The sequence below is a fragment of the Euwallacea fornicatus genome, chromosome 9, assembly GCF_040115645.1.
Source record: "Euwallacea fornicatus isolate EFF26 chromosome 9, ASM4011564v1, whole genome shotgun sequence".
Taxonomy (NCBI): domain Eukaryota; kingdom Metazoa; phylum Arthropoda; class Insecta; order Coleoptera; family Curculionidae; genus Euwallacea; species Euwallacea fornicatus.
In genome coordinates this window covers 5,373,618-5,389,265 of record NC_089549.1, presented here as the reverse complement: position 1 = coordinate 5,389,265, position 15,648 = coordinate 5,373,618, and the positions used below count along the sequence as shown (strand labels likewise).

Below are 15,648 nucleotides of genomic sequence, written 5' to 3'. Positions count from 1 at the left end.
TAAAATAGTATAAAACTAGCGACATGGCTATATAATCCTAACATTGAAATGTCCAACCTAGATTTTTTTTTACCTCTTGGCCAACTGTTTTCTCTGATGTTTCTGCAAATGTTGAATGAAAAAGTGCATGTTTTGCGCAATATTCCTCGACGACGAGAACACTGTGGTCGACTTGAGACAGAAAGGGCACTGAATTGTTGGGCCGTTGTTATGCTGCTTGTAAAAATGATCAATGGCTTGTTTGTGGTTCGAACACCTATAAAATTTTTACACTAAAACTACCCTAAAACCCGTGGAAAACTCATATACCTGTAGCCGCACGTGCCGCACTGATAAGGCAGCTCTGAAGGGCAGTGCTCCTTGGACATGTGCTTGCCCAAAACGAAGGGATTCATGTACTGAGCTTCGCAGATCAGGCAAATAAAGCCGTTCTCGTGTTTGGTCTCTGAAGGATGCGCTGAAGCTTAATAAGTCACTCAAATGAGTACAAAACCATTAATCAAGTCTTTAACTTATTACCAATGTGCTTCAAAAGGTCATTTGCAGTAGCTACGCTAGTCAGGCAATATTTGCACATTTGCAAATCCTTAGACACATTATGCGCATGCTTGAACAGGTGTCCCATTAAGACGATATTGTTGTTATAAATCTCTTTACATATTGGGCACTTTAAGTTGAGTTTTACGTTGGTTTTTGGAGGGTAATGATCTATGGTGCCGTAGTAGTAGCTTTCCAACGGCACCATCTGTTCGGGCACATCTGGAGATGTGGATTTAGGTGGTCTATTCATCTCTTGTTGAGATGGGGAGGTGATTTTGGTCGGGGCCTCATTTTCCTTCCTATTTATTATATTATCATTCTATTATGAAATAAACTCACACATACACACAGACCGTTTCCTTTTTTTTCCGTAAGTCTCCAGGGTTTTACTCTGTTGATTGATAGTCAATGAGACTCCGTTAGGAGGCGCAGGAGTACCTCCAGACGGAGTAATGGCCCAGTTTTTGAAGGGATTTAATGCCACCTTGTTCAAACGCACCACCAAATTCTGAGCCGATTCATGACGCGTTTGTTCGGCAAGATGCGAAATCAAATTATCGAACGCCTCCATTGATGTCGTGCCGAACCATTCACGCCACACTAATTCATCAAGAAATTGCTGGATAATTTGTCTAAAATGGAGATGGTTTTCATTAAACAAGAAATGAAGCATGAAAAAAACAGGAAGTATTTTATTTCCTATGCAATACAATCAAAACCTAGTCAGAAAAGAAGTTGTATATGGCGTTATAGCGAGTGCTCACAGCAGGTACCTGAACGAAAATAAAACTCAGGCTAGCCACATTTATTCTTAATGTAAAGTCCTAAATCTTGCGTAATGATGTTAAATGAAAATAATTTTTATTTTATTTTATTTTTTCGATTAAATCGGAAATCTGATTTGCTCTTCCTCCCTATAAATGGATATCAAAATTCTAAATTTACCTTGACAACAATGACAGCGTATTCTGGAACATTCTAGGTACAATTCTCCTTAAATATTCCATAATGGTGCGATTAGAATTGTTCACATCCACTGATGTTGTCTGAATAACATTGGCGAAACCCATTTGCATTAACGTAGCTTTATCCACCGTCAAATCTGTCACGATAGTACTGTCGGAGTGCACCCACCCTTCCAGAGGCTCCAGAATTTTTGAGAATCGTTTTTTATAGTTTCTTTCGCCCTCTGTTTGCGGTTCGATAGCCCTCAACCTGACCAGTTTCGAAGTCGTCTCCAACACGCCCAAAACTTCCACTTTAACTTGCCGGGAATTTCCGTCCTGTGACGTAGTTCCTAGAGAAATTACCCCCACCTCTACTTTAGTCTGTGGTCCTCCTAATTGCCGCAAATGCGTCTGCAGCGCCACGCTGCAGATCGACCGCAACCACGTATACATGCCCTTTACGTACAAATTGTCCACTTTCACCTTTAAACACAATTTTAAAACAAACTTAAGAATTAACATGTTTGTTTACCCATTGCGTGACGTTCTGAATGTTTGTCTGGCAAATCCAGTGGTAGAGCAGCTTGAGGATGACCAGAGGCTGATGTGGGGAGCCCTCAAAAAGAGAGCCACTAAACACAGACACGAATCTTTGGGGACAACACTCGGAAATCCAGACGTAGCCCCCGGAATAAGGGAATTTCGTGACGTCACTATACATACCCAGTTTCAGCTGATTGGAAAAGTGAACTGAACATTTTTGCTCGGATTTCACCAAGCCCTGCTGAATTAACCTGGAAAAGCATTAAATAATAGCAATTTATAGTACCAATCTTCACAATATGGGGTACATACCATTCAGTAAACTTCGTCGGTGGGTACATCAACACCCCCTTGACTTTGCTGTCCAGTTTCGTCCGGTCAGCATTAACGTTCACAACGCGCAAGTGCGGCCTGGCCACAACCACTAAAGAAGGAAATGTTTTTCCTTGTAATTTATTGAAGGAAACTTCGCGACTGTCTGGTAAAGGTCGGCCATCGTCCGAAGTTAAATCCACTATTGCTTTTGGTTTTAGGGTGGTTCCGGCCGATAAACCTCCTTCTACGTTGTTTTCAGTAGGACGAGCATTAGGAGATCCAGTGGCCTTAAAAATATAATTTTGTCAGAATTAAGAGGAGAACTCCTTAAATAGTAGAAATATGTATTTATAATTTACAGTTAGGATCTTTGCATGTGTATAGAATTAGATAGCACGCACGAATCTAGGGTGTATAGAGGAAGCGTAATATTCAAATAACAAAGACAGATATAATATTTTCTATAAACTGAACTAAAAGGTAACATTTGATAGTAAGAACGGATACGGGTTGAATCAAGATGGTGGTAAAACGTATGCCTTTAAATTGGTTATTACTTACAATTTTAACACGATCAAAAGTATGATAATATATGTTAATGGTTTCATTGTGTTCCATATAACTATAACCAGTTTTCGTGATTATGATTTTATTTTTCTGGTGTTTAGTTCATAAATTAATAATTCTTCATCTCTTCATACTTTGTCTACCTTTGATATACCACCTTTTTTTATTTCAATGCAAAAACATACATTTTTTAAGGCGCCACTCTGCGTCATATTTTATATTTACCTTCAATTAATTTGACATATACAATTCGTATATATGACGATCCAAACTACAAACTATATCTCACAACCACAAATTTATACACATGTATGTATAGAGCGCATTAAGAAAATTAACTTAACCTATGTTTTAATAGAATTGCTGGATTGATTCCCAAAATATCATCCCTTAAAGTTAGGAAAATTTCTTTATTTCTAAAATGCTGTTTTCCGTCTCAGATCTATGACAAAATACCAACGAAAGAAAAACTGGAAATTAAATAAATGAACAAAAATCTTAGATTAAAAATTATGATTCTTGACATTCTTGACAATATCAATTGAAACTAAGAAAAAAATCTTAACTCATAACCGAGATAAATTTATCTTACGTTTCCTCTTGATCGAGTTGCAGGAGGTCCTGTAATAACAGGCAAGGGTACTGCCCTCTTTAACACCTGTTTCGCCCCTTGACTAGCCAGAATTGATCTGGTAACCACAGGAGTGGTTGTAGGGGTCGCCGGTGGCGCCACCACAGTGAGTTTCTTCAATTTAGGTGGTCGGCCTCTGCCGGCAGGTGTAGGACTGCAGGCAGGACTGCTCTGAGCCTGTAAATTCGTCGCCACCTTTAAACAAACTTTTCAGCACTCCCAATCAAATTTAAGCTGATTTTTACCTGAATTTTCGGTTGTTTGCTAGCAGTTCCCAGCTGCCTGCAATCTACTACTAAATGATAGGCCGGAGTGGCAACACTGCTGTTTAACACTATTGGGGGCTGGTTTTGCGAGGCTTGAACGGCTGAAAAGCCATTTACTTACCCAGTTTACTGAATGAAATTCCTACTTTACCTTGAATCGTTTTTTGCACATGCTCTTCTACCTCAATAACAGTAGTCAAATCGCCTTTAAAAACAACCTCCCCCTTACACTCTTTTAGCAGTTCATCAAGTTTATCTTGCACAGCTTTTTGCTCATCCTGCAATCTCTGATTCCTCTCTTTCTGACATGGTTCCAACTCCTCTATCCAACACTCTAGCTCCAGATTATTCTCCACATTATGGTTGGTGATATTGGGGGTGGGAATTGTTTTTAAAACCAAAACTTCTCGATCTATATATGCAGTTGAAAACACTTCTTAAATCATAAATAGTTTTTCACATATATGAAGGGCACATTACTAAGGAAATTAACATAGACAGTATATAATAAATAGACAATGCAATTAGAAAAAAGTTTCATTAGCAATTTACCCTTCAGCCACCTACCATTACCATCAGCAGATTTGCGATGAGTCAATTTGTATTTCTTTTTAGGGGCGGGCGCCACTGCCTGTGCAAGCGGCTCATCCTCCTAAAGAACAAATTACTCTTAAATTCTACCGTAAACATAAAATATGGGAAATATTACCTCTTTAACATCCCCAGCATAGACATACTACAACACATATAAACAAAGATAACAAAATACTGCATAGTATACTTAAAAAACTAACTTACATCATCATCATCAGGTACCTCAGCAACATCATCATCATCTTCAAGCAACATTTGCATCTGTTTCAAGGCTTCTTTGCTGGCAGCCCTCCGAGCATGATGTCGGGGTTTAACATCAATTTTTTCCTTTTTCGGAACAATATTCGGCTGCAATTTAAAGATAAGCAACACAGCTTGACACTTCAAGCACAATTCTTACTGCAAAGACTGAAGGAATCACATCAGGGGACAAGATCACTTTCCCATTCTTATAAAGCAAATCTCCATCCTCAAAATGGTCACTACACAGTCTTGGAGTGGGCAATGCAGCATCCACAGTAAATTGAGCTAATTTATGCGGTTTTTAAGCTAAAGCTAAAGCTGTTAATATAAACTTACGATAAGCACATTCAATAGCTCTAAGCCATCGTCTCCTCATTTTCTCCTTTGAGGGGAGTTTGTGATAAGTGACATTGGGGCCTGCAGTCTTTTCCGAGGAATTGGGGCATTGTGGTATAGCACAGGAAGCCCTTTTAGTCATATTTGAGACTGTTTCTAAGCAGCTATGCCTTGGCTCTATTAAAAAGTATCTTCTAAAGGCTAAAATGGATTTCCCATGATGTTTAAGTGGTCAAAGACTGAAGTAGTATTTCGTCTGTTAGACGAAGCAAGTTCCTTTCAGTAATTATTGGTTTTAATCGCTAAAAAAATTATTAAAATGTAAATTAACTTAGCTTTTGGGCAGTTTAGGAATCTAATGAATCCATTTTGGATCTTTTGTTTTGACTTTGACAGTGACAGTAGTGACTAATTCAAATACTACAGAGTGATCAATTAAATTAATGCCTCGTAGCAGGTGGTGAAACGCGGACCGTTACAAGTTTGTAGGACAATTTACTATTTTACATCTAAAAGTAACAAAATAATTGACCCCAAAGCACATGCTTAAGGGTTTTTTTCAATGACCATAGTTTTATTTATAGTATAAACTAGTGAAAAATGTGACAATATCGAGAAGAGTAATTCTCTGCTGTTTTCATCTTAATTAAGATTTAGGTTTGATTTGACACTATGGATGTTAGATACTTAAGCAGGTATTTTTTTTTTTATCTAAGTACTAAGTACAAAATATAAAACAATGCAAACCCCAAATTTTAAAAAATATAAACAATGCGCTGTTGCCGTTCATTGTATGCAAAATAAGAGGTGATCATTAAAATAAATCTCTGTTTTACGGTGGTGACTCATAAAATTAGAGGCTAATTAAGCTATTTACTGTCAACCATATGACTCACAACTATTGCGAATCAGATCCAAGACGTACCTCCGATATTTCAATGCTTCCTTCAGGTTTAAGTAACATCCCTCCCATTATCCGTGTATTTTCTTATCGTCAATAAGTGCCCCGAGCAAACCCTAAACTACCCAGTCCCATAAAGACCAGGCTGGATGCTTCTGAACGATTTTGTGTAGGGAGAGATGGTACTAGTTTTCCCTTTGGGTCAGGATTTTCTTCCCGAGTACTAATAGCCAATCCCTGTATAAAAGTTTTCAGTTCATAAAATGTCACTACCTCCCTTGCGCAAGTCGTCAGCGATGTAACATCACATATTAAAGTTCAGTCTTATAGCTTGGCGGAAATATCAAAAATCCCATTTTTGGATATCCAGGCATGTTTTCTTAAATTTTACATTAAACTCAAAATGTTCATTCTTCTTATCTTGATCCTTAAACTTGTGATCTTCATTCGCCACTTCGTAGTGCCCCATAAATAATAATGTATTCGGAAAAAGCATTAGTGTGGGGGCCAACGTATGTATGCCTCCACTGTCTGAAATGGAACTAAAGTGGCAACATATGTATGTAGATGTTTTTCAAGATTACACACTGTCAAGATACGTCTCTACACATTTAATTATTTTGACATTTTTGCGATATGTGCCTCTGAAATATTTCCGTCATATCGCAGGCCTTTCGACCATCCAAAAAAATGTTCTGCAAACAATATTATAATATGTAGTACGCATTTGATTCATCATGGTCTTTTAAAAGTTTCCAATTTACCGCTCTATTAGTTTTTTTTTGTTGTACTCTCTCAAAATAGCGGGTGTATTCGACAAAAAGTGATAAATCACTTAAATTTCTGAAGAAATGCCACCAAGAGCAACTTACTAATACGTGGTCAAAACTCACTCACGACAAATTTAATTTTAAATATTAGTGTCAGTATCACAATGCTTTATATCACATATATCGCTCATTCTGCCAATATTGAAGTTGACGGTCCAGATAAAAAATATCCAGACCAATTATTTGACTTACCATAATTGACGGTCAATTATCATCCTACGCTACAATTTCCACTATTATCACAATCATAACATGTAGGAATTTAATCTCGTTTCAATGCGAGTATGCCTAAAATTCACATATCAGAAATTTAAATTAAAAGCTTTCTGAGTATAAAAATGTGTTGAAGTTTATTACACCAGGGTAAAACAAGGATAGGCTCTTTAGGAAAAACAAGGATAGGTTTTTCCATTAAGCAACTTTAAAGGCAACACCAAAACGTCCTTTTCTCATACGACACATAGTAATCAAACATATTATTAAATAACTTAAAAACTATGAGAACTAATCATAAGTAACGACAACTAAGCCCTTACATAACTTAAAAGCCTTGGCAGATTGAAGTATCTGCTGGAAACATGCTTCAAAAGGATACCTAGATGGTTACCAAAAATTGAATCCATCTGTACCCATGTCTAATTGGGAGAAATTTTAGTTTTTTTAAAAAAGTAAAGTAAAAAAAATGAAGAAAAGAAATTTATTTTCGAGATTTTTTGGATTTCTGTTTATCGCCGCTATCGCTGCGGCTCCTTTTCTTGCTTGAAGAGGATGAATGTCTGTCTTTGTCCCTCGAAGATGAAGAATTATGGGAACGTTTATCTTTTGAATGCCCTGATGACGAGGACTTATGTTTGGACCCCGACGCCGAATGCCGCACCTTGTCTCTACTCCGGTCTTCGTCAAGAAAACATTTCTAAGATTGCATTTTTATCCCTGATAAATCTTACCTTTATCTCGGCTGCTTCCACTGCTGTTGTGCTTGCTACTAGAACCGCTCTTGTGGTTGCTAGAACTGTGCTTAGAGCTGGAATGCTTACTGGAAGATTTATTCTTGTCCTTGGAGAAATTGTTCTTTCTGCCGCCTTTTCGATCTTCGAAGTCGTCGTAGACTCTCTCGCGATCTTCCTCTGCAGCTTCTCGCTCCAAATCAGACCAATCTTTTCCGGATTCTTCATCAGAACCCAATTCATCATCTCCAGATGCGCTGTCACTCTCTTCAGTGTCGCCTTCAGAGTATTCAGAATCCTCTTCACTCTCTTCAGAGAAAGTTTCAACATCTGAGGGTTGATACGTATCATCCTCTTCCTCACTTTCTTCTTCTACCTGTTATTTATCAATTTATATTCAACTTAAACATAATAGTAATTCCTACTAACCACTTGCTCATCATCTGACTCTGGATCCAAGAATGTCCATCCGCCGCTTTCAAAGAACCCTTCAGGATCATCCGTAATAGTCTTCATGATTTTCGCCCAATTCAACGACTGCACACCCTCAGAATACCTGCAGACAATCAAAGCTCAAATCAATTCAACAACTAAATCAAAACTAACCGAATATCACAAGAATTTAGCCACTCTTTCACATGATCCAGCATGTTCATAGGAATTGCAGTCACCATGGCGGTTTTCCTCTGGTAGTCCTTGAAAACAAAGACCATATCGAAGTTCTTTAGATGAAACTGGATGCGCTCAAAGTGCACTAATTCCACATCTTCTAACGTTATTACGAAAGGTGGCCATTCAGTTAAATGGACCAGACATCCAGAGGTTGGCTGCAGTAGTACAGTGGAACGAAAGGGGACTCCAGGGAAGCCTAATTCTCGGAATGGAGTGTCAAACTCTATTTCTTGTTTAGTCATTGTTTCCACCTAAAGTACATAAAATATTAATAACAAATTTTGATTAAATAATTCATAAAACAGACCTTTTCGCAAAAGCTTTTAAAGGCAGTTTTTAGTTTATGCCTTAGCTCTCTTTCAGCTTGTTCGGCAGCTAAATCGTCCCTATCATGCATATGTTGGTGTTTTCCCAAATCAGTGGTAATTTCTCCAACTTCAGTATAAAACTGCACGTCCACATGTTTCTTTTTGCCAAACATAATGGCGTGCTTCAAGTGGAAGTGCAACAAAATGATCATCTCGCCATCACATGGTTGGAAAAAGGCGTTTTTGATGTTATTGTACAGAATATCCACCTTATCTCCTCTAACTGAGGTATAGCGAAATCCGTTGGTGTGAGCCTCTAAAGTACCCGTCATCCTTTTGGAAACAATGTTGGGACGTATGAAGAGATCTTTCAGTTTGGGATTGCCTTTGTTTTGAGACAACACCAGGGTATCTTGTTTGACCAGATCCTCCTTTTCCTTCTCTTCGGCCTCGCGGGTTCTGAATTTCCTTTGTACTTCTTTGATGAGTCGAAAAGCGGTGTTTAAATTCGACGATGGAGGTGAGATTTCGCCCGGTTCCTTTGTGTTTGTACTGCGGTATGTTACTTCTTTAACAAAAGTAGCTTCTGGTTGTTGGAAGTTTCCTGTTGAGAAATTTATTGTGAATATTTGACCCATGAGATTTTCCCATAAATCAAGGATAAAGTAAATTATAGGGCAATTTCAATATTAAAAGAGATAATATTATCCCTTGATTAGCTTGCAAAAAAAAATATTTTTTATACTGATATGATTGTAAAAGCACTAAAACCTGTTGTTGTTAATTGTAAATTGCAATAAATGGTAAATATTAGTACCAAACACTTTTGAAGACAATGCCAACCTATGATCACTGACACACATGTGCAAATTAACTTACCATCTTTTCCTAAGCTAGAGCCTGGATGGAAGAAATTAATACGCAAATAGGTATAATCTCCTTCAACAGACTGGGAAATGTTTTTTATAGTAGAAATGTGGAAAGGAACTGGTATCCCGTAAACTGGTAAAATTACAGTTTCATATTTCTGATCAACAAAAATCTTCATCTGTTTGACTTCGGGTACTCGAGGCATTTGATTAATATTTTTATAAGACACGGTACTCTTCCGCACTTTCTCTGTACCTTTAGCCCCCCCTTGCTTTGCTAGTCTTTCCTTAGCTTTCTCATTAAGCTGCTGAGCCAATTCTCTTTGATGCTCTTTCCGTTTTTCCTCTGAAGTGTGCTCAGTACGTAACTTTGATTCTAATACAGCAGTCCTCCTTGCCCTACCTCCTAACACCTCCGGCTTTGGGGCATTTTCTTTCTCTTCATCATCCTCTTCTTCTTCTTCCGATTCTCCTTTCAGGAATATTCCTATGTTTTTGATTTTCTTTTTACTATTTGTCATAACTGACGCAGCCTGGCCTTCATTTACCATTACAGTATCTCCGATGAACAATGCATAAATTTTTCCTTCCTTATCTGAAGCTTCTTTATTGGTCAAATTGCTCAACCCTAAATTAAGATTAAAAATCATTCCCTTTTTCAAAACTGCAGTGCTTTTGGGGCTGATTATTAATGAGCTCTCTTTAAATTCTACTCCCATGGCAAAGCCAAAATTCTTTGTTAAATTATCAACTAAATTAGGCTTCTCTTTCTTTACATAACTGAGGCCAGCTTCATAAACCTCAGATAGCTTTACTCCAGCTTGTAATTTCTTTAACAGCTCCTCTTCAAATTGTAATAAGAAATTATAATTAGCCTGCATTTCATCTGTAGGGTTGACCAATAGGGTACGAACAATGTTGGAACAATAAAGCTTGTACCTGACTCCAAAGGAGCAAATTATTGACCCAAAGTGAAGGTTATTTTTATCACTTACTGCACTGAATTTAAGGCTGTAATTACCCCCTGACTGAACTATTGCTGGATAGCACAAATCTACATGATTAACATCAACACCAGACACATACTTCTTGTCTTGGATAGCTGACTCAACACCTTCTGCTAACTTGCTATGCTTAACTTTTTTATCTGAATCGATAATTTCCATTATTTGGTCCTTTAAAAACTTGGTAAAAACATCTACTGTGACTAGAGAGGCCTTTTTCATAGTGGTGATCTCAGAGTCCTCTTTTGGAGCCATGAGATAGGCGATAGGAGCATTAGCATCAACCAACTCAAAAGCTTCATTTTTTAGAGCTTCTCGCCAACTATCCATATAAAGGCCTTGATAGTTGTCCTTGGGGAAATGTCCTACGACTTTTCCATTCCGACTCTCTTTGATTGCTGTTATGAGAGTCTTAAAATTCTGTTTATCGTTGTCTTTATCCCTTACAAGCAAATTCAATTGAGTTTGAGTGTCATCTTTAGGTTCGCCTTGCTTGAGAAACTCAATCTTTTTTTTGCTGGCTAGGAAGTGGATCTTGTTCTCTGTTATCACTATTATAGTGTCCGTTAGCTCATAGCCCAAAAGCCAGGTTTGTAAGGCGCCGGATTTGCTATAGACGATATCGTCGTCTTTTCCCACGGCGGATACCAAAGCATCCATTTTGGAGAAGCTATTGTCGCCTGAAGAATCCTTCCAGGCGGTATATAAGCGCTTCAGACGCCTATGAAAGGTTTCTTTGTCTAAGTTTATACTTGCCATTGTGCACTAATTCACGGGGAACTCATTAAATTAAATGTTTTTTTGAATCGGTACGATCGGCATGCGAATTATTGGGGATACCTCGGCAGAAAGGCGCCATATAACAACCGTCAACCGTCAAATCACTTGTCTCAATTATTTTCAAGCCTTTGAAAAATCAATGTTTTTTTAAGGCGTCATATGGTATGCACGAATTTTTTTTTATTTTTAATTTTGTATTTAAATAATTTTAATTTGCATTTCCATAATTTTTAAAATGAAAGGAATATAAATTACATTTCTCGATACACCAAAATCTTATGTTTTAAAGAGCTAGAAAAAAATAGTTTTAACAATGAAAAATAATTTATTTCTTGATAATAGCCCATGAAAAATTGTTATATTTTTACACATTATATGTTTTAAGCCAAATATCTAAAAGTATAGTTAAAAATAAAATTTTATTGCTAATAGTATAGAAAACTTCGTAAATTTAGAACTAAACAAAAATTATTATTACATAGACGATAGGATAATTAATTTAGCTACATTTGTAAATTATATATATTTACTAATATTCAAGAATTGTTAATTGTTTAAAATTATATATAAATAAAAGTCTATATGCAAAAACAAATTCATAATAAATACGTTAAATCTGTGCTACGTCACTATGTAATTCCCCCATCTATCAAACATCAATAAAATTCAGTAATCGTTGAAAGTAATTGTAAGGTTATAGTATTTGTTTTCAAAACCATTTTACATTAAAATTACTCTACAGATTAATGGCATTTTGCATTATTAGAAGCTCATAGACCGCACATCCTATTAGTTTAGCGATCGGCTAAATCTTAATTAATTAAAAAATATTTTGAACTATGGCTCTTAATCATATAGGGCGATTTTGGTTATGGTAATCTATTTCAAATAAATTGCCCAATATTGTATGAATCATCTTATTGCAGCACAATAAAGTCGCCTTTCCCCCAAAATTCCTTTAACACATACAGAAAAAGTGTCAGACACTTTAGGAAAGGTCGCAATGACGTGCGAACTCAAGAAGCCTTCAAACTCACCTCAGGAAGTTTGGAGACTCCGTTCAGCAATGCACACATGGATTCTGCTAACTTGAGCGTAGGAAGGTTGTGGAAGCCATTTATTTTCACTATAGGAGTCAGTACAATTGAACATAGCCGTTGCTGATAGTTTCAATAAGCATTAATTTAGTTTTCAGGAGCAACATTTCTAAGTTGTTCTCTATGGGAATATGAAAATATGCGTTCTCATGTGGTGAAAATGTTAAAGAAACCTGTAAAATTTTTCAACAAACAGTCGGAATTTGGGGTTGATAAAACTGTAAGTTATGCTTCATTATATTCATTGGAGTTATTGATATTCTTGCCATTCAGAACAATCTCACAAAGGAAGTTAAGAAATGGTGGAATTCTCTCACTGCTGGGCAAAAAGTGTTTGTGCCCATTTGCATTTTAAATGTGCTGGTTTTTGCTACCTGGAGGATACCTCGATTGAATAAATTTATGTTGAATTTTTTTGCTTCAAATCCTGCTAGTCCACATCAATGTTTGCCCATGATTTTCTCCACTTTCAGTCATTATTCAGGGCTCCATTTGCTTGCCAATATGTATGTTTTACACAGCTTTAGCACAGGTAAATGGTATATGTTTTTAAGGAATAATTAATATTGAACATCTTTGGTATTTAGGTGCTGTGCACAGTTTAGGAAAAGAGCAGTTTATGACCCTATATTTGAGTGCAGGAGTGATTTCTAGTTTTACCAGCTATTTATACAAAATTCTCAGGAAACAACCAGGATTGTCATTAGGAGCAGTGAGTGTCATGCCAGTAGGCCATGTAACATAATAGGCAAACAATGTCAGTGTCATATCTTCTACTCTACTTCACTTAAAAGCCAATTTCTAAAGGCTTTGGAAATGCTACTGTATGTCTGGGATTAGACGTAGTCCAATTATTAAGCATTTGTTGAGCTGAGAAGTTTTCAAATTTCACCTTTTTCTTTATAGTCAGGATCAATAATGGCTATATTGGGATATGTGTGTATGCAGTTTCCTGAAACTCAGCTGGGGATTATCCTTGTACCACTTTTCACCTTTTCAGCAGGAACTGTATGTTAACCTTATTAAACTAATTTACAAAATTATATTTCTTTTTTACAAAAAGGCAATCAAGTTTATTGTGGGATTGGACACAGCAGGAGTCTTAATGGGCTGGAAGTTCTTTGACCATGCTGCCCATTTAGGTGGTGCCGCCACTGGAGTGTATGTATACATGTATCTGCTCACTTTAAACTTTTAAAATTGGCATTGTTGTAGTATTTGGGCGTTATGGGGTAACCAATACATTTGGCCTCAGAGGGAACCAATTCTGAGGTACTGGCACCAGCTGCGAGGATCAATTAAATGACCTTAGCATAATTTTCTTTATTTAACACTGTAAATTATCCATATGACATTATAAAACTGTTGGTTGTATTGAATAAAAATAACTAAGCCTTCAGGTATTCACAGTGATATTCAATATGCTCCCCAATAAATGAAGCAATGTAGAAATAGCTATGATTGTATCCCTCCCTTTTTTTTAGTATTGCTAACACCCCAGAAGCTTTGCAGGCCTCCACTAGATTATCAGGGTTTAATTGTGATAAGAACTGGTCTGCTGATCCCTAAAATCCAGATAAAATGAATCTGTGTAATTTTAAATTTCTTGACAATGATAAAAAAAAACTTTGTTTTTGAATCATAGTTTATGCTTGGTTCACCTAAACACGATTCTCGTAAATTTTGATGCAGATAAGAAATACATTCCTGTCATAATAACAGCAATCTGACAAACAAATTCCTGATGTATATTTATATATACAATATATAGGTTTACGAGAACCGAGATTAAGCTATGAGTAACGAACTCAACTTAAGATATAAATTTAAATATTCACTATTATCGCAAAATTTTCCTTCGCCATTGTCAAGAAGGACGAATAACCGAACTAAAAAAAAGGAGATATGAAATGTATTTGTTATTGGTTTAAAAAAACTCATTAGCAAGGATAATTTCTAGTATATTGAATTCTACACAGTAAAATAAAAATATTCTCGACAATGGCGAATGCGTCTCGTCCACCATTATAAAATCAAAAATTATTTCACTAACTTGGTCAATTAACAACTCTAAAGGGGGCCCATTGTATTTCTTAACAAGCTCAGTGGCATCCCACTGCTCCCAGTCCCCATTTTCCTGAGGCCCCAGATACCCAGTGAAAGCCTTGATTCCCCAAGGACATTGAATTGGATTGCAAATTGGAGCAAATGCAGAAGCTGACTTAAACAATCCTGGGTTCCTTAAGGTCAGTATGAACGCCCCATGACCCCCCATGCTGCAATTCACACTAATGGTTTTCACATTCCCATTAGTCTAATGAGTACTAACCTATGTCCCATTATTGACTGTTGACCAGCAACAACATCAAAGTTGCTATTAACAAGACTAATAAGTTCCTTGACGATATAGTCATGCATTCTATAATTCTTTTTCCATGGTTCTTGGGTGGCATTTAAATAGAAGCCAGCACCTACTCCAAAATCCCAGGACTCTGAATCCCCAGTTATGTTAAGGCCTCTTGGTGAAGTGTCCGGATTCACTATGATAACTCCATGTTTAGATGCATACCTTTAACATGAAGCTTAAGATATTTTTGGACACAAGAGCCTAGAATTTCCTACTTTTGTGCCCCTGCTTTTTCAATGAAATTAGCCTCAGAGCAAGTAAGCCCTGATAGCCAATAAATCACTGGGAGCTTCTCTTTTTCAGCTTGAGGAGGTAAGTAAACTCCAAATTTCATGGTGCAACCCAATTCTTTGGAGTCATGGCTGAAAACTTTTTGCCAGCCTCCAAAACTCTTGTTTGCTGAAAGCTCGGTTAAAACCATTTGGGAAGTTAAGCACACTAAAACGTTTCCTGTGTATTGAGTAAAATTATCATAATCTAAATAATTTAATAAAGGGTTAATGTAATTTTCAACTATCTTGTTGGTAATTTCAAAAAGTTGATATATAGAAAGGAGACTCACCTTAAAGAGAGTTTTGTAAAAAGGATATTGAAATTGATTATGCTAAATTAAGACTTTGAAACTACTAAAATTAAATTATAAACAACAATTAATCTTTTATTTATTAAACAATAGTGGATTCTAACCTATAATCTGTGTTTAATACTTGGTGCACGTCAGTGGTCACGTGATGAAAATTAGGGAATCTTCCTACTCACCTCGGTCAACTTCTGCTTTCCTGATATTTGGTTTCTGAAATTTTCCTCGAGAGAACTCCTCTGCTTGTGTTTTGGCAACGTAGACGTTGAAG

At 36.7% G+C, this 15,648-nt stretch overlaps 4 protein-coding genes across 11 annotated transcripts in view; 1 reads left to right on the top strand and 3 right to left on the bottom strand.

The window, feature by feature from the left end:
• The window catches only part of row (relative of woc), a 6,958-nt gene extending 1,582 nt beyond the window's left edge, over positions 1-5,376 (bottom strand). Inside the window, exons 1-15 of one of the 5 annotated variants that reach the window (XM_066285877.1) lie at positions 4,983-5,376; positions 4,804-4,931; positions 4,608-4,751; positions 4,519-4,545; positions 4,377-4,461; positions 3,961-4,221; positions 3,789-3,910; positions 3,505-3,738; positions 2,343-2,632; positions 2,020-2,281; positions 1,486-1,970; positions 894-1,172; positions 520-839; positions 310-463; positions 74-256 (exon numbers count right to left, since the gene is read on the bottom strand). In XM_066285877.1, the coding sequence (XP_066141974.1) occupies positions 74-256; positions 310-463; positions 520-839; positions 894-1,172; positions 1,486-1,970; positions 2,020-2,281; positions 2,343-2,632; positions 3,505-3,738; positions 3,789-3,910; positions 3,961-4,221; positions 4,377-4,461; positions 4,519-4,545; positions 4,608-4,751; positions 4,804-4,931; positions 4,983-5,124 (3,116 nt within the window). In that variant the 5' untranslated portion in view covers positions 5,125-5,376. The remainder of the gene's footprint in view (positions 1-73; positions 257-309; positions 464-519; positions 840-893; positions 1,173-1,485; positions 1,971-2,019; positions 2,282-2,342; positions 2,633-3,504; positions 3,739-3,788; positions 3,911-3,960; positions 4,222-4,376; positions 4,462-4,518; positions 4,546-4,607; positions 4,752-4,803; positions 4,932-4,982) is intronic. The other 4 variants (XM_066285879.1, XM_066285878.1, XM_066285880.1 and 1 more) reach the window with 4 other exon arrangements.
• rho-7 (rhomboid family intramembrane serine protease rho-7) overlaps positions 1-13,793 on the top strand; it is a 26,893-nt gene extending 13,100 nt beyond the window's left edge. Inside the window, exons 2-9 of one of the 2 annotated variants that reach the window (XM_066285933.1) lie at positions 12,035-12,167; positions 12,220-12,427; positions 12,482-12,610; positions 12,664-12,922; positions 12,978-13,102; positions 13,297-13,398; positions 13,454-13,551; positions 13,606-13,793. In XM_066285933.1, the coding sequence (XP_066142030.1) occupies positions 12,133-12,167; positions 12,220-12,427; positions 12,482-12,610; positions 12,664-12,922; positions 12,978-13,102; positions 13,297-13,398; positions 13,454-13,551; positions 13,606-13,696 (1,047 nt within the window). In that variant the 5' untranslated portion in view covers positions 12,035-12,132 and the 3' untranslated portion in view covers positions 13,697-13,793. Of the gene's footprint in view, positions 1-11,979; positions 12,168-12,219; positions 12,428-12,481; positions 12,611-12,663; positions 12,923-12,977; positions 13,103-13,296; positions 13,399-13,453; positions 13,552-13,605 lie in introns of those variants that run through there. The other variant, XM_066285932.1, reaches the window with a different exon arrangement.
• On the bottom strand, positions 7,037-11,383 carry dre4 (SPT16 homolog, facilitates chromatin remodeling subunit dre4). The gene is made up of 6 exons (XM_066285530.1): positions 9,520-11,383; positions 8,640-9,244; positions 8,267-8,583; positions 8,090-8,216; positions 7,661-8,036; positions 7,037-7,607 (listed from the first exon to the last, which is right to left on the bottom strand). Exons 1-6 carry the CDS (start codon positions 11,270-11,272, stop codon positions 7,411-7,413), a joined length of 3,375 nt encoding a protein of 1,124 aa, XP_066141627.1. The 5' UTR covers positions 11,273-11,383; the 3' UTR covers positions 7,037-7,410.
• LOC136341208 (S-formylglutathione hydrolase) lies at positions 13,699-15,648 on the bottom strand. 3 transcript variants are annotated; one of them, XM_066285936.1, is made up of 5 exons: positions 15,557-15,648; positions 15,013-15,235; positions 14,720-14,959; positions 14,444-14,666; positions 13,699-13,955 (listed from the first exon to the last, which is right to left on the bottom strand). In XM_066285936.1, exons 2-5 carry the CDS (start codon positions 15,216-15,218, stop codon positions 13,779-13,781), a joined length of 846 nt encoding a protein of 281 aa, XP_066142033.1. In that variant the 5' UTR covers positions 15,219-15,235; positions 15,557-15,648; the 3' UTR covers positions 13,699-13,778. The 3 variants fall into 3 exon arrangements, with proteins under 3 accessions (XP_066142033.1, XP_066142034.1, XP_066142035.1); XM_066285937.1 differs by lacking the exon at positions 15,557-15,648 and adding an exon at positions 15,360-15,513; XM_066285938.1 differs by lacking the exon at positions 15,557-15,648 and adding an exon at positions 15,360-15,500 and having other exon boundaries at positions 15,013-15,247.

What these genes read in the sequence shown, in the direction of transcription:
- dre4 (XM_066285530.1), bottom strand. Translation starts at nt 11,272, where the DNA reads ATGGCAAGTATAAACTTAGACAAAGAAACCTTTCATAGGCGTCTGAAG. An exon ending in AGTCAGATGATGAGCAAGTG is followed by an intron (nt 8,037 to 8,089) that starts GTTAGTAGGAAT and finishes GATAAATAACAG; the next exon opens with GTAGAAGAAGAAAGTGAGGA. An exon ending in TGGAAGCAGCCGAGATAAAG is followed by an intron (nt 7,608 to 7,660) that starts GTAAGATTTATC and finishes TTCTTGACGAAG; the next exon opens with ACCGGAGTAGAGACAAGGTG.
- LOC136341208 (XM_066285936.1), bottom strand. Translation starts at nt 15,218, where the DNA reads ATGGTTTTAACCGAGCTTTCAGCAAACAAGAGTTTTGGAGGCTGGCAA. An exon ending in CAGTCAATAATGGGACATAG is followed by an intron (nt 14,667 to 14,719) that starts GTTAGTACTCAT and finishes TGTGAATTGCAG; the next exon opens with CATGGGGGGTCATGGGGCGT. An exon ending in TAGAGTTGTTAATTGACCAA is followed by an intron (nt 13,956 to 14,443) that starts GTTAGTGAAATA and finishes TCTGGATTTTAG; the next exon opens with GGATCAGCAGACCAGTTCTT.